This window comes from Populus alba, chromosome 15 (genome assembly GCF_005239225.2).
Source record: "Populus alba chromosome 15, ASM523922v2, whole genome shotgun sequence".
Classification (NCBI taxonomy): Eukaryota; Viridiplantae; Streptophyta; class Magnoliopsida; order Malpighiales; family Salicaceae; genus Populus; species Populus alba.
This window is the reverse complement of record NC_133298.1, coordinates 4958840-4976277: the sequence shown is the minus strand read 5'-3', so window position 1 is coordinate 4976277 and position 17438 is coordinate 4958840. Positions and strand designations below refer to the sequence as shown.

General features: G+C 39.7%; 1 protein-coding gene across 2 annotated transcripts; it reads left to right on the top strand.

The window, feature by feature from the left end:
- Positions 1–2242: 2242 nt before the first annotated feature.
- On the top strand, positions 2243–9123 carry LOC118043976 (uncharacterized). Of its 2 annotated transcripts, XM_035052104.2 has the most exons (9): positions 2243–2726; positions 3586–4239; positions 5155–5292; positions 6040–6192; positions 6388–6519; positions 7023–7448; positions 7664–7916; positions 8227–8288; positions 8490–9123. In XM_035052104.2, exons 1-7 carry the CDS (start codon positions 2348–2350, stop codon positions 7717–7719), a joined length of 1938 nt encoding a protein of 645 aa, XP_034907995.1. In that variant the 5' UTR covers positions 2243–2347; the 3' UTR covers positions 7720–7916; positions 8227–8288; positions 8490–9123. The 2 variants fall into 2 exon arrangements, with proteins under 2 accessions (XP_034907995.1, XP_034907994.1); XM_035052103.2 differs by having other exon boundaries at positions 6040–6519.
- The last annotated feature ends 8315 nt before the right edge of the window (positions 9124–17438 follow it).

The following is a 17438-nucleotide window of genomic DNA, read 5'->3' as shown; positions in this document are numbered from 1 at the left end:
GCAAAACTTTCATTGATAGGGAGGAAAGAAGAGCACTTAGAATGAGTTTGGTCCTGTTGTTTCCAGGTTTTGAAAAAAAACGGATTTACCTGAAGAGAGATATCATCATGGGCAAGAACATGTGTTGATGGACATGTGTTGGAGCCATCAACAAAACCAAAAACTCCTTGGCCTAGGAGATAAGGCAGCATTTGCATACGCCAATATAAATAATGGGTGTTTGTTAATTTAAGGGAGATAATGCTTGTGGTAGTAGAGGCAACAAACGTGGACTGCAAGAGGAGGCGTTCACTAGCCATGGCAGAGGAGAATCCAAGCGGTGACGTAGTAGAGGAAAGTAGAGGAGGCGCTGCAAGAGAAGAGGGTTGCACTGTCGGAGAAGAAGAAAGTTGGACTGCTGGTGTTGCAGAATTTGAAGATGTATGTGGTGGCTGTTCCATTGAAGAAGGGAGGTTGGGAGGCTATGAGAAAATTAGGTTTAATTTATTTTAGGGTTTTGTGGCTCTGATACCAAGTTGAGAATAATGGAATGTGTTGGGTTGTGCCTTAGCCAACCTTTCTATTTATGAGCCATTGTGGCCAAACCGGCTTTTCACCAAAATTCAAATTTTTTTTTTTGCTAAAATTGAGTGCGGTTTGTACTTTTTGGATCGTTTTGATGTGCTGATGTCAAAAATGATTTTTAAAAAATGAAAAAACATTATTGGCATGCTTTTCGGCACGAAAAGCTATTTGAAAAGCAACCGCAACCACACTCCCAAACACCCTCTATATAGAGGCAGTAGAACACTGCAGTAACTGTAATGATTACAACATCCTATATTAGAATCCTATTCTGATAGATACATGAGTAACTGTAATGATTACAACATCCTATATTAGAATCCTATTCTATAATATATACGCTAAAAAATATTGAGAATGAAGAGATTGTGAACCTAAAATTTAAAATATTCATGGGATATTTATAGCCCATGAGTCTTGTCCTTATATAAAGATGAGAGGTTGAAGAGTCACTTCATCTCTGTGATATTTTAAGTTGTATTCTATTCAAAATAATATGTATTACATTAATATAAAATATTGAGAGACTCACATGCGGTCTTAAAATTTTTTACAATGAAATGTTGGTTCAGGGTAAGGTGAATGAGCTCATTAAAGTTGAAAAATAAATCAAAGTACGCTAGTTGAGCCCAAACACATTAGGCTCAGACATGGTAACCCAAGCTTATATGGGTGCTGAGGTGCACACACGCCCACCACCAAAGGTGCTGATAGCACGCCCAATATTGAGCCCACACTTAGCATGGGTTTGAGCTACCATGTTTGATCCAGTGCATCTTGATAAAAGTTGGGCTTTGACGTATTAACCCTAGCCTATAAAGATGTTTTATTGGGTATTTTAGTCTTATTAAATTGGGTTTACCAGTATTTTAGTCCTATAATTCACTTTTTCTAGTATACTGTATGTTCAATTATTCATTGCCAATCATAGCACTAAACGGTTTCACGGATAAAATATACTGTATAAAAGGATTCCTTGACTGCATGCAAGGAATTAATTAGTGTAGAAGGCGCCTTTGGGTATTTTACTGTAGAAGCCCCCTTTGTTCACCTATACACAAAATACTATGGATGGTATTATACAATTCTTGCAATTTCATTTTGGTTCTCAAAGTTTTATTTTATGCAATTTGATCCTAATTAAAGATTAATTATTTCTAATTTTTTAGTTACGGGTGAAGTTGAAAGAAGAGGAACTAGAATGAAAAAGGCGCAAAATACAATTGTTATGTTAAAAGTTTTAGGAAAGATACATTTTGATCTTTTAACTTTAAAAATTACATAAATTTTTGAATTTAAGCACATCATTTTTTTTTTCAATTCATTTTTGATATAAAATATAATTTTTATTATTTTTTATCCTTGTTTGAGAGAGTGAGAGACCATAATTAATCATAGCTATATTTTATTTATTTTTGATAATTATGAATTTTCGGATCAATTTACAAATATTTCGATTAATTCTTTAAAATTTTAAAGTTAATAACTAGATAAATCTTTAATAATCTTAAAATTTATAACATTAATGATATTTAAAAAATAAAGTCACATGATGAATTAAGCCACAATTATCATAATATTTCTTTATTCCTCGTAGAAATGGAAATAAAGGTAGCAGCACTAAGCACCACTACCTTATCGTGGGCTGGACAAGTAAGAACAAAGGCCTAAAAGCAGCGAGCGGCTACCAAGCACTCGTTTGACACAAAGGAAAAAATAGCTCAGCCTCACCTTAGGCTTAGAGACATCTCCCTCTCTCGAAGTATCAAGTAGAAATTGTAGAATGGCATCACCTACTCATTCCCTCGCTAACAAAATACCAATGGAACGCCAGGAACACAAATTGGTGTTGGAGGAGGAGGAGGAGGAGGAGGAGGAAATGCTGTCTCTGCAACCCAGGCAGTTTCAGCACAGCAACACTGCTGCAGATACTACTACTCTGCTTGTCAATATTTCCTCTACCAACGATGGTGGTAATGGCAATGGTAATGAAAATGGAAATGGAATTAGTAGCCTTATTAGCAGCAGCAATAGCAGCATTAATGACCACTCAGAGACTCCGAAAGTAGGAGTATCATCTCCCTGTGGATCTCCACATAAACACAGTGGGGATGAGGAGAGAGTCCACCATCTAGATAGCGTTTACTTTGACCAACACCAAGGTATGCTGCTCCTAAATCTTGTCACCATTTCTCTTCTTTTCCAATAAATCCATCCGACCTCCCCTCCCGCTTAATTTTACTTAAATCAGTAATACCTTAAACCCTCTTCTTCTTCTTCTTCTTGGACATACAAATAAGTTATAGAAATCAAGATTTCCTTCTGTTGATTTCAATTATTGGATCGATTGCCATTTCTTTTTAATTCAATAATCTAATTGGAATGCTACTGCAACTGGACCTCCTACGTTGGAACCCCGTGGAGTGGTCATGTTCAGAATCATAAACAGTGCTCCCACACGCTCATAAATTTCGAAAATTTCAATAAACAGGAACCGCGTTTCGTTTTTGACACTTAAGGTCAGTAGTTGCCAAATATTTCTCAGCATGGGAGTACCACTTACTGTTAGTGAAACTGCTAAATATTCGCAGTGCCCTTCAGTCCTCTGATTTATCGGTTCTATTCTACTATATTCCAGCATGCTGCCTTTTCTAGTCCATGCCAACAATTGTAGGATAAAATTAAGTTAATCAGCCACCTATTTGCAGCATGATCCCAATTCCGTAATGTTCTCACAGGATGCTACTTTTGTGAGATTTTCGTTTTATGTTATCATTTCTCATTACCAAAATTTGCCTATCTGTAGATACGAGATTCAAGATTATTAGAAATAAATGAGATGTATCAATTACGGGATGATAACCAACATTACCACTTGCCATCGCACTATCGTGAATTTGCTACTTTTGCATGATCCTCCGCTATTCTTCAGATATCTTTGTGTATCGAAATTGTAATTGTGCATATAGTTTATTGATCCATGTCCTGCTAATGAAATGCTCGCCTTCTGCATGAATGCAGGTGCTGATTCCATTGATGGAGTTTCAGACGTGAAATGTGGTGGTGTTACATGTTCTGTTTTTGAGACAAGTCCCGGAGATGTGGAAGTCCTTATAAAGAATTCTGAGATTCAGAAAAGTCTAATCAAAGATGTCAATCTTCAATCAAGGGAAAATTTGGACAATGAAGGGCTTTCTAGTTCAAGTCTTACACCTTTAGAAGGTACATTTGAAGAACACAATATTAAATCAAAACCCTCTGAAAGTGAAACTAGAGTAGTTGGAGATCTGGACTTGATAGAAGAAACAGACCATGAAGTGACAGAATTAGATGTTGAGAAGGTGTTAGAGAAGCAGAATACACATGATTTGTATTGCCCTAATTGTAATTCTTGTATAACCAGAAGGGTTATCCTTCGTAGAAGAACACGAAAGATTCATAAAGCACCCCGTAAACCAAAACACACAAAAGCTGACACAATTCTTCCCTCTCAGTCGGATGCCAATTCTACCTATTCAGATGCCAATTCTGCAGATTCAGCCAATGGTCCAAGTCATGATATAGCTAACATTGGTTCAAATGATATCCCAACACCTGCAGTCGATGAATACAATGGTGATAGACAACCAGATGTATTCAGATGCTTATCATGTTTCAGCTTCTTTATTCCTGCAGGTATGGTAGTGATCTTTGCTCACTGAAAAATATACATTATGTTAATCTTTAATTATCTTAAGCATGGTAGCTTGTAAGAACGGTGATTAATGTGCTTCCTGCTTATGATTTTTAGGAAGTTACTGCTTCAAATGTCTTAATATACCTTTATATGGATGTTATTGCTTTGAATGAGCATTAATTAGCAACCTATCAAACACTAGTTGGTCATGATGAGAGATAGAAGAGTCCTTATTATGCGAGTTGATGTGTGCACATATCACCAAAGCTTAGTCTGATAGTTTATTCTTCAGGTTGTGATTTCTTATCATGTCGAAGTTGTGTTTGTTATTTTTAACTACATATCACATGTACACATTTTTTTTTTTAATTCTTTATTGTTTAATGCTTCCAACTTTTGTTTCACTTTGTTTCAAAATGAAACGTGGTTGATAAAATCTTGATTCAGATCCTAAAATATTTCGATTCTCAGTCAAGTCGTTCATGGTAGCTTCTAATTTGTATCCTTTTTGTAATGCTTTTTAGGCAGTCTTTGCTTTCTCAGCGATTCAATTTAATGTTGATTTTATCTTGACGGTATCAAGTATCATTTAGTGAATATGTCTTTTCTGATTGAAGGAAAAAAAATGATGATGAGTGTATAAAATGCTCTGCCATTTGGCTGATAATAATGAGTTCGTGTTTGAGGGTAGTTATCTTTATTCTTTGTTTTCCTTTTCTTCCCCCATTTTATTGGCACACAGGATTCCACCAATTTGGGTAGTCTTCATTTATGGATGGATTTTTAAACCAAGGCTATCATACTAAGAAGCTCTCGTCAATGACGTAGGATCCAAATCCAACGTTCTTGACTTATGCATACTATCAAGAGCCATATCTGCTCTGCTAGTTTAACTCTTTTGTTGGATTATCCAGGAAATGGTTTTAAATTGTTTCGGGTATCATCCACTGAGAATGAAAATGAACAAGTTCCTACGAAGATATCAACAACCAACACAAACTGGTTCTTATCTATTTTTGCAACGCATAAGAGGAAAACAACCACCGAGCAAGGTAATGCAGTTATTTTATCTGCAATTGACTCATTAGCACAATGACGTTTGCTTGAGACATTTTATATTGTTCAGGATTGTTCCCTGTGCCTTTAATGCTTGCTCTGAAATTCTAAACATGATGTTGCTTGTTTGGAAAAGGTTTCATACTCTCGTTTGGCTACAGTTCTTGCTTCTTTGTTTTTTGACGGGAAACATTTTCTGCATCTTGTTTCTTCTTAACTTTAAGCATGGCCTACTGCTGTTACTTTAACATGTTGATGTTTGTGAGTTGGGACTGGGGAAAGAGAGATTGTTAGTTACACTTGGAAATGCTGTCTTGCTACCAAGATTTAGCAACAATGATACTGTTAAAGTAAGATGGCATTTCCAGCAATACTTAATAATATTTAATTGACTTTAACATTGGAACAAGCCAGATCACATTATCTCATGGTTGCAATATGCTGATCTTTACAATTGAGATTTAAATTTGCATTTCTATGTAAAGAGGTTGTTTCTAGGAATGTTATTTTAGAACCTTTGGCATTATCAATTTGCTATGCTTGTTTCTTTCACATGTAATGTTACTAGAAGTATGCAATTTATTGACAAATTGATTCCAGCCAAAGTTAATTACATATCATGCCTAATGAGACCGGCTGAGACCATACCAATGTACATCAGGTAGTTGTGTGGAGATGTTAAAACTTATATGAATGCAAGGATTTTCACACCACAGGAATGCTTAGTTGATATGCTGTTGCAGGTAATGCTGCAGTGGACTACACTCAAGTATGTGGAATGAATCAGGACACCTCATCAGGTTTTCCTAACAATGTTTCATCCTCAAATGGAAGCGATCATTCCGTAATGCCACATGCTGAAAGAGCTACAGTCAAAACTGGAGAACATCAAGAAGGTTCTTATTCTAAGCCTCACCAAAGTGGAACAGAATCTCTGAATCCTTCAACAATGGAGCCATTATTGCATGATAAATCACCACAAGGAATAAACCTCAATCCCAATTTGACAACTAGGAATGGGATACTTGCAGATCAAAATTCTCCTCTCCTTTCTAATGATTTGCCTCCAGTTGAATCCTCTTCTATTGCAGGATTAGATGATATGGGGGGTACATCTCTTAAAGATGGAATGGGGATTGTAATTTCTTCAAGGGAAACAAAATTTGCTGAAACTTCATTGAACAGTGCAAGAGAGAAATCAGGTGATGCAGCTGAAAACTCAGGTATGACAGAACTTTAAATTCCCTTGTTAAAAGAATGAGTAGGAGTCATGATGATTTGGAAAGATGCTTTTTGGTTATATGATCTAATTTTTTGTACCTCCTAATGCGTAGTTATATTTCATTTTGTGAATTTCGTACTGATGGGATTGGGAAGGCTTTATGGTCTTGTCTTTTCTTGAGTTATGAATATGCCTGTATTCATTGTTGGCCAGTCTAATGCCAAGGAAAAGTATCATACCATGGACTTTCACTTTACCACCTTATTTGGGTGAGCCAATATAATGTGAGCGATTTGTGGTCTTGACACCCACATGTTAAGAGTTTCTGTGTGCAAGTGCAATTTTCTTTGTTTGATGTGGCTGCACATGCATGAGTGTGTTCTCTTCACATTTGTGCTCTGAATGTCTGCGCACCATGTTTTATTTGCTTGTTGCTTCAGCAGTAAATTTACTACAGTGAGACTAATACACCAAACTAAATTTTTTCTGCGCGATCTTGTGCAGGTGGGTCTTCAGTGAACCATGCTATCGTGGATACTGTTCAACAGTTACCATACTCTTCAGGTAGCATAGAGGGCCTAAAGGAAAATGCATCACTCCAATCCTGGCAAGGCGGAGTGAATCCTCCAGAGTATTCAACTTCCATATCTTTAATCCTTGAGCAGTCAGAGACATGCATAGAAGAGAATTTCAACATGGCAAAAGGGAATGAAAAACCTTTACAAAATGGTCGGGCCTCATCAGCACAAGGAACCTCATTACCCTCTCAATTGTATTCTAAAGAAGGATTTATAAATGATGCTGCTTTGAAATACTATGAAGTGGGGAAAGGTGCTCTAAATTCTTTGAGCCAAGGAACCTCAAGGCCTGAAAAGGAGAGAATCAATATTGGAGAAGATGCAGTTAATTCTGTGAAAAACAAAAATATAGGTATGCACAAGACTCAGGGGTCTTGAAATTCTCCCTCATTTGAACTGGACAGGTTTTCCTAATTGTAACTTGATTCTGCTGTCAAATTTTATTCTAGAATGTGTTTTTTTCCTTACACCAGAGATCAACAGTTGCAATGCCAGCTGGTCGAGCTAGAAATGTCTTCATTATTATTGTTACCTGTGAGACTGTTTTGACATGAAGATATGATGCAGGAAATGATGTCATAGTCACCATTGAAAAAAGAGCCACGAAAAGGTGGAGATTCTGAGATTGTCTGTATTGATTCAGTAGAATCCACGAGTTTGCTGAACAGTACGAACAACACAAATATGGGTGAACCTGGTGCTGGAGTAGGTGAATCCCGGCAATGGGAAATTATAAAAAGCATTGTATATGGCGGTTTAATAGAATCAATTACAAGTTTAAGTGTAGTGTCTTCTGCTGCTGGTGCTGGTGCTGCAAATTGTAAGTGTCATTTTTTTATCCCTAAATTCAACTCAATTGTACATATTAGTTTTCTGAACAAATTCAATCTAGTTTTATCACCTTTTGAATTAATTTGCAACATTTTTAATGTGGTTCTGTTTTTATATGGTATGTATGAGGAACCTGTGTAATCAATCTGTTTCTAAAGTTTGTGAACATAAGCTTCCTTTCAACAAATTATATTTCATGTCTCATATTTCGTTTGTCATTTCTCCTTTTGAGTTCAGTAGAAATAAATATTTGATCAGCAACGGCAACTTGTGACGTTATTGACCTGCTGTTTCTGCAGTGAACATTATAGCTCTTGGCTTGGCAAATTTGATTGGAGGACTTTTCATAATTGGCCATAATGTGAGTAAACTTGGCAGCCCTTGATGACAATAAGCATGTATAAGAAATTTAATATGTAGTAAAAGGGCTATCATTTGGCTTATATTTTGTTTTTATTATTTCCACACAGTATACAAGAAATATCAAATGCGGTTGAGCCTGAGGCCTTAAGTTCGAGTCTTCTTCTGTTTGTTTCATCTAGTTTTGGTATTGTTTTTGCAGCTTGTGGATCTGAAAAATGATCGTTCCAATCAAGTGAATGAGCAGGAGGATCGTTACCAAGAAACACTAGGACGACGGGACAACTTTTCATTCCATGCAACAGTATCTATTTTATCATTCCTCGTTTTTGGGCTGCTGCCTCCTGTCATGTATGGATTCTCGTTTCGGAAGAGTGATGATAGAGATCTCAAGCTTGCAGCAGTTGGTGGGGCCTCTCTTTTTTGCATCATATTGCTTGCTGTAGGGAAGGCCCACGTTCAGAGGAAGCAACCCAAGCCATACATCAGAACTGCATTATACTTTTTTAGCATTGGGCTTATGGCTTCGGGTGCTGCTTACATAGCCGGGGACCTCATCGGTAAACTATTACAGAAAATAGATCGGTTTGAGTCAAACTTGCTTCAGGAATTGAAACCATCGGAGCCGGCGACATGGGCATCTTATTGAAGTATTGAAATCTCAAATCTTGTTTTTTCTTGGTTTTTGTTTTTCATTATTAAGTAATTTTTAAATTGTTAGTAACTCAAAGAATAGTTTTTTTTCAATCAGTCAGCCATGTGATTGAATAATTAGGTAATAATATTTGAATAAAGATGAACAAATTTTAACAAAAACTACGAGTGAAAACCAGTGAAAAAACAATTTATTAAAATAGTGTAATTTAAGGGTTTTAGAATTTATGATTTAGGGTTTAATAAAAAAAGATTTACGATTTCGGGTTTCAAGATTCAAGTTTAAGGTTACAAGTTTATGATTTTAGAATTTTAAGGAATAGGACTTTAGGGTTTTCATGTTTCAAGTTTTTAACATTAGGTTTCTAGTTTTAGGGTTTAAGATTTTGGGTTCCAAGTTTAGGGTATCGGGTATAGGGTCTAGGCTTTTAGAGGTTAGTGGTTAGGGTTTAGGGTTTAGAGTTTGGGCTTTGGGGGTGGGTTTAGGGATTTTAGGGTTTCGGCTTTCGGGTTTAGGATTTCAAGGTTTTAGGGTTTAGGGTTTAGGACTTTAGGGTTTAGGATTTGGGGTTATAGGATTTATAGTTGAAGGTTTAGGGTTTAGGGTTTAGGGTTTAAGAAAAAGGGTTTAGGGTTTAGGGTTTAGGGTTTTAGGATTTAGGGTTTTGGGTTTTGGGTTTTGGGTTTGGGGTTTGGGTTTGGGGTTTGGGTTTAGAGTTTAGGGTTTTGGGTTTTGGGTTTTGGGTCTAGGGTTTGGGGTTTGGGGTTTGGGGTTTTGGGGTTTTAGGGTTTGGGGTTTTAGGTTTTAGGGTTTAGGGTTTAGGGTTTAGGGTTTAGGGTTTAGGGAGGGAAAAAAAAAATGGAGAGAGAGCTGCTGCCATTGGCGACTTGGAGGAAGACAACGTACCTGGCCTGTACTGATCGCCGGTGATCTCAAAATCCTCAGCCTTAGCCACCAAATTCTTCCCCATCATCTTCTCTCTATTCTGACCGAATAACTTTCTATTCCTGTGCCTACAACACCATATCCACCAGTCAACCCGTCACCCCCACAAAAGTTTTCTGCGCCTACCATGTCTCAAAACCACCAAAAAACACAAGCCCCACATACCAACATGTTGAAAGCAAAGCCTGCTGCCCACAAATCTAAACCTGCAGCTAACCCATCCTCTTGGGCAGATAGAGTTCGTGTCTCGGACTCAAGCACAAGATTCACCCTAGAGCAACTACCAAGACAACCAGGTGGCCAAAGTCTAAAGATCACAGAAGACATGCTGTTGGACAATTCTGAACAATGGAACCGATGCATGATTGGGTTTTTCCCAGGTTTTCGAATGCCATTTCATGCCGTTAACACCATTGCTACCAGGGCTTGGCGTCAGTATGGCTTAGAAAGTGTTATGACAACCACCAATGGCTTCATTATTTTCCGTTTCAACACTGCAGATGAGATGCATGCTGTCTTAGAAAAGGGACCGTGGATGTTTGGAGGTAAAAACATTATTCTTCAACAATGGCATCCAAGATTTCAATTTGATAAAAATAAGATATCTACTCTCCCTGTGTGGGTTCGCCTTCATGGCTTGCCTTTTCCATTGTGGTCCAAGCAAGGGCTAAGCCTTGCAGCAAGCATGGTTGGCCGTCCACTATCATGCGATGAGCTCACTTATAATTGCACTAGGCTGGAGTATGCTCGGTTATGTGTTGAAGTAGATGCTGCTATGCCATTTGTGCACAGCTTTGAGATTGACAACCCTCTCACTATTGCTCCAATCACTGTCACAGTTGAATATGAATGGAAACCAACAAGCTGTGATCAATGCAAGGTATTCGGTCACGCATGTAAACTTCCAACTCCCCCCATTCCAGAGGCCAAAGATAACCTTCCTACAGCCCCCAATACAATCACAACCGTTTACCAACCCATCACAACCATCATCCCACCTCAAACATCACCTGCCCCTGAACCTACACCACCAGTCCACAACCCAGACCTTCACTGTAATCCTCCTTCGCCAAAGCTACCCACACCAGTACCACAAACACATTCCATTACCCCTCAACCACAAGTCCAACCGTTACCATTACCTACTACAAACATAGCCATACCAACAGATATGGAGGATTGTGACTCCAGCCAAGACTCTGGTAATGAACCTCTAGACATTCAGCCTCATCACATCAGCACTTTGCATGCCACTATCTGTTTGGAAAGTAAGATGGATTCACTACGTAGCACTAGTGAATCATCCTTTGTTGGAAATGATGCTTCAGTTGAGGCTTCAACCTTTGCTATCCCCACTAATGCAGACCCTATGCAATCCCCTGTTCCCTCACCCACCACTACTAGGAAAAAGAAAGGGGGCAGGAAAAAAAAAGAGACTCGGGGCCGCTAGTCTCTTCCTTTTGGTTACCTTATCATTTGAATAAATGTTCATAGTTGGCACTTGGAACATATGGGGTCTCAATGGCTCCCAAAAGCAAAAACATGTCCGGGACTGGACACACAAAAATAATTTAGATATCTTTGGCATTCTGGAAACTAAGATTGGTGCTGCCAATCTGGATTCCATTAAAACCAAGCTCTCCCCTTCTCATTGGCAATTCCATTCTAATATCTCTTCCTCATCAACTTGTCGTATTCTAGTCGGCTGGAATACACAAAAACTTCACCTCAACTATCTTCATTCAGCTCCACAGTGGTTAACATGTGTAGCAACCTTACTAAATAACCCTACTCCTATCCACCTTACATTTGTTTATGGCCATAATACACCAGCCGAAAGACATTCTCTCTGGAGATACATTACACAGGAGAGCTCACGACTCAGTTGCACTCCTTGGCTTCTTCTGGGAGATTTCAATGCCATAATGCAAGTGGGAGACCGTTCAGGGGGGACACTAATTGGCCAAGTCACCAGAACGACTTCAGCGCATGCATCACTCAATCAGCTCTCCTGCATGTTCCTTATGATGGGCTGAAGTATACATGGCACAATGGCCAACATGGGTTTAGCGTTTAGGGTTTAGGGTTTTAGGGTTTTGGGTTTTAGAGTTTAGGGTTTAGGGTTTTAGGGTTTAGGGTTTTAGGGTTTAGGGTTTGGGGTTTGGGGTTTGGGGTTTGGGGTTTGGGGTTTGGGGTTTGGGTTTGGGTTTGGGTTCGGGGTTTCGGGGGTTTCGGGGTTTCGGGGGTTCGGGGGTTCGGGGGTTCGGGGGTTTAGGGTTCAGGGTTTCGGGTTTAGGGTTCAGGGTTCAGGGTTGAGGGTTGAGGGTTGAGGGTTGAGGGTTGAGGGTTGAGGGTTGAGGGTTCGGGGTTCGGGGTTCGGGGTTCGGGGTTCGGGGTTCGGGGTTCGGGGTTCGGGGTTCGGGGTTGAGGGTTTAGGGTTTAGGTGGGAGATCAACTTCACTATGGTTTGACTATTGGTTACCGGATGGTAAACGTCTAATTGACATGTTCTCTATGAGAACACTCACATCAACAGGATTACCATGGACAGCCAGGGTATCTGATATTATAAATGGTGATCAATGGCAATTTCCAGATACTGCACCAATCCTACAGTCCACATGGAGCGCAATCAATTTCTACCCCAACTCTAACAGCAAGGATCATTATGTATGGACCGGACATCCCTCAGGAACTTTCACTGTTGCTTCTGCTTGGGAACTCTTACGTGATAGAAAGCCTGCTAATAACATGCATAATCTGCTATGGTACAAAGGTTATATTCCACGCCAATCATTCATTCTATGGCTAGCCTCACAAGGTCGACTAAGCACAATGGACAGATTGCACATGATTGGCATAATAAGTAGCAACACATGCATGCTCTGTGATAATCACATTGAATCACATGATCATCTTTTCTTCCAGTGTTCCTACTCAACATTTGTTTTGGAAAACTGTCTGCAACAAAGCTCTTGTTCACTGGCCACCCACATCTTGGGATCATCTCCTGCATTGGTCTTCAGTCACATATACAAAAAAGAATGACATTACTCATTTGATAGCTAGACTACTCCTCTCTACAACTGTCTATTTTATCTGGCACGAAAGAAACAACAGGGTCTTCAACAATGCCTTTCAACCCCCTTCAGCAACAGTTGATGCGATTCTCCAAAGAATTCGCATACATATCACAAACATGAACTATGAGGGGACCTGCCCTTCTATTATCCAGGACATATGGGGTCTCAATTTGGCAACCTAACAATTGGCTTCAGGTTACAGAAGATGCAGGTTCAAAGCCACGAACTCTCGGCCAGCAATTAAGCCTCACCAACTGTTCACGTAAAAACTTGCATGGTTTCTTTATTTTTCTTTTCTTTGTAACGGAGAGCGAGAATTAATTACATGACACTGTTCACGCAGTAGCCATGCATTAATCTTCCTATTCTTTTGGTTTTATTATTTGAAATATTTCTAGGCCCATCCGGCAAAGAATTTCAATTTCTCTTGGGGTATGCCCCTCGTACTAATGTAGAGAATTTTCTTTTCTTTTTTATATATATACATCTTAAATTTTCCAAAAAAAAAAAGTTTAGGGTTTAGGGTTTAGGGTTTAGGGTTTAGGGTTTAGGGTTTAGGGAGAGGAGGAAAAACATGAAGAAACAATGGCTGCCACAGGCGAAAAAAGCTCTCTAGCTTGCCGGCCTGAGATCTACACCGTCAGCCATTATTTCCATCTCTTCAACCTTGGAACACGTTCCCCTTACCTATCTTCCACTTTTCACCGAACACTTTTTCTAAAAAATATATCTATATACAGCATCACCGTCCCTCATATCCCAACTTTTTCTTTTTTTTTCAGCCACCCTTCACCAAAGCTACGTTCATTGCCTTTTGCACCTGACTGCCTCCACCACATACCAATTAAACACAAACATGATTCCCCCTAAGACTAAACCAAACCCCAAGGCTACTGACCAAACATCATGGGCTGATAGAGTTAGGATTTCGGACTCCAGCACTCGTTTCACCCTTGACAATCTTCCTCGTCAACCTGTTGGGCACCGCCTAAAGGTATCTGAGGCAATGTTGATGGAGAATTCTAGCCAGTGGAATCGATGCATGGTTGGATTTTTTCCGGGCTACAAAATGCCATACCATGCTGTCAATAAAATTGCCTCTCGGGTGTGGAAACAATGTGGTTTAGAGCATGTCACAGCAACAGCTAATGGCTTTATGATTTTCAGATTCAATACTGAGGAGAATATGCATGCAGTGCTGGAAAAAGGTCCATGGATGTTCGGTGGTAAGAATATCATTCTGCAACAATGGCATCCCCGATTCCAGTTTGACAAAAATAAAATCTCTACTCTCCCAGTGTGGATTCGGCTACATGGTCTGCCTTTTCCCCTTTGGTCTAAGCAGGGGCTGAGTTTGGCTGCCAGCATGATTGGTCGCCCTTTATCTTGTGATGAGCAAACCTACAATTGTACACGGTTGGAGTATGCCAGGGTGTGTGTTGAGATTGATGCTACTCTTCCCTATGTCCAAGACTTTGAAATAGACAGTCCCTTATCAGCTGAACCAATCACAGTGACTGTAGAATACGAGTGGAAGCCTTCTCGCTGTGACAAATGCAACGTCTTTGGCCATTCCTGCCAGCCAGCTACAATTGACAAAGGCAAAGGCATATCAGATTTTCAAACCCTGCCCAATTCTACACCAGAACCACCCACCAACCAACCCTTGCCTATCCCAACAGATCCTTCCCCAATCAGTGATGACCCAACATCCAGCAATACCTCTCCGCCCACCATACAATGCCCTCAACCACAAATGACCATCATCACTGAACCAAATCCAGTTGCCCCCACCACAAGCAACCCAACTTCTCCCACGACCCTATATTCCAATTCACCTTTGGCATCTCAACAAACCATACACACCATTCCCCCCCCACCAGATGATAACCAACCTAATCAGCCAGACTTACCTGTACCAAATGGCAACAATCCTGAATCAGGTAATGATCCCATCAACACCCACACTTCTCTACTTCCTAATGCCATGGACACTGCACCTTGTCAAGAGAGTAGAATGGATTCATTGGCAACAACTAGTGAAAGTTCACATACAGCTGCTGAAGCTATAGTTGAGACATCCTCTGCCTTTATTGCTACCCATGATTCATCCCCCACTTCTTCCCCGAAAACAGTTCGGAAAAAGAAAGGGGGTAGGAAACGAAAGGATGCCAGAGGCATCTAATGGTTTGATGTTCTACCTTTCCTTTATTTTTATGTTTAATATAGGTAGCTGGAATACATGGGGTCTTAATAGCCTCCAAAAACAACACACTGTCCATCATTGGACGCAAAAAAATAACCTTGACATTATTGGTTTACTTGAAACAAAGATTGAAATATCCAATTTAGCTGCAACCCAAGCTAACTTGGCCCCCTCATGCTGGCAGTATATCTCCAACATTCATCATACCACTCACTGCCGTATCTTAGTAGGCTGGAATTCACACAAGCTTAACCTCATCTATGAAGATTCTTCCCCTCAATGGCTTTCTTGTAAAGTCACTACCCCATCATCCACTCTACCCCTCAAAATCACCTTCATTTATGGCCACAACACTCCATCAGAAAGAACACTACTATGGCATCATCTATGCCAAGAAAGCAGCCGAAACGTTGGAATCCCATGGATTGTTATGGGGGATTTCAATGCCATCTTGACTCCTGATGACAGAATAGGAGGAGACACAAACTGGTATCGACATCAAGATGAATTCTCCAACTGCGTCCGTCAATCTGAACTCATCAAACTACCATACTCTGGCATCAAGTTTACATGGCAAAATGGACAACATGGTGATCATACTATACAAAAAAAGCTAGACTGGATATTTGGGAACCATTGCTTACTTTCAACTTGGCCAGCAGCTCATTCTGTTTTCCAGCCCCGACACATCTCTGATCATAGTGCCATGCTACTTCATCTTCAGACCGACAGCTATAAAAGACAGGTACCTTTCAAATTTTTGAATTTATGGGCTGACCGTGAAGATTTTCTTCCCACTGTTAGTTCCTCATGGAAGACACACATCAATGGTAATCCAATGTATCAACTTACCACCAAGCTCCGCATCCTAAAGCTTGAGCTAAAGAAACTTCACAAGCAGAATTCCTCCCATATTACAAGCAGAGTTTCACAAGCAAAAGATGCATGGAATGTTGCTCAGACTATCCTTGATGCCAACCCAACCTCATCTTCAGCACGAATAACAGAAAGAGAACTAGCACATCAATACATGCACTTATGTAAAGATGAGGAATCGTTCTTTCAACAAAGGTCCAGGATTCAATGGCTTCAACTAGGTGACAGGAATACAAAGTTTTTTCATAAATCTTTACTTCATCGGCAGGTCAGAAATAAAATACATCATCTCATGGATAATGAAGGCAATATCATCAATGATCAACAGAAGATGAGTCAAATGGCAGTATCTTTTTTTGAGCAACTTCTTTCAACACCGCAGCCTCCATTCATAGATGACATTGCAATGCTATATCCAAACACTATCTCGGATGCATCCATAACAGCAATGCTACTGCCTCTTACTAATGACGAAATCAAGGCTGCCCTATTTTCAATCCCTGACAGCAAAGCCCCCGGACCAGATGGATATAATTCTTTCTTTTTCAAGAAATGTTGGTCCATTGTTGGCTCTGATTTCCTTGCTGCAACCAGGTATTTCTTCACCAACAACACCCTGCCTAGATGTGTCAATGCTACTAGAGTTGCACTTGTGCCTAAGGTTGAAAATCCATCCTGCATGAATGATTTTCGTCCTATCTCTTGCTGTAACGTTCTATACAAATGCATCTCCAAGATTATTGTCTCCAGGTTAAAGAATGCTTTAGATGAGGTTATTGGCCATTCACAATCAGCTTTCCTACCGGGCCGCAATATATCAGATGCTATCCTACTCACACAGGAGCTTATGCACAATTCCCATCTAAACAATGGCCCTGCCAACTGTGCCTTAAAAATTGACCTGCGAAAAGCTTTTGATACCGTGAGCTGGGAATTCATCTTAGCTGGTTTACAGGCAATTGGAATTCCACAATGCATGCTCACCTGGATCAAATTATGCATCTCTACAGCTCATTACACCATCAATATGAATGGTGAGTTGCACGGCTTTTTCAAATCAACCAGAGGACTTCGACAGGGTGACCCTTTATCGCCATACCTATTTGTTTTAGCCATGGAAGGATTGGGAGGCATACTGCGTAATGGCACACAGAACTCAAACTTCAAATATCACGGCCTTTGTAAATCTACCTCAATCACTCATTTAAGCTTTGCAGATGATCTAATGTTGTTCTGCAATGCAGATACAACATCAATTGGGATACTTAAATCCTGTTTGGACAAATTTTCGCAACTTTCAGGTCTCACCATCAACCGATCAAAAAGCTTCTTATATCTATCAGGAGTTACCAGTGAGCTTCAGCGTGATATTCAGCAGCAACTTGG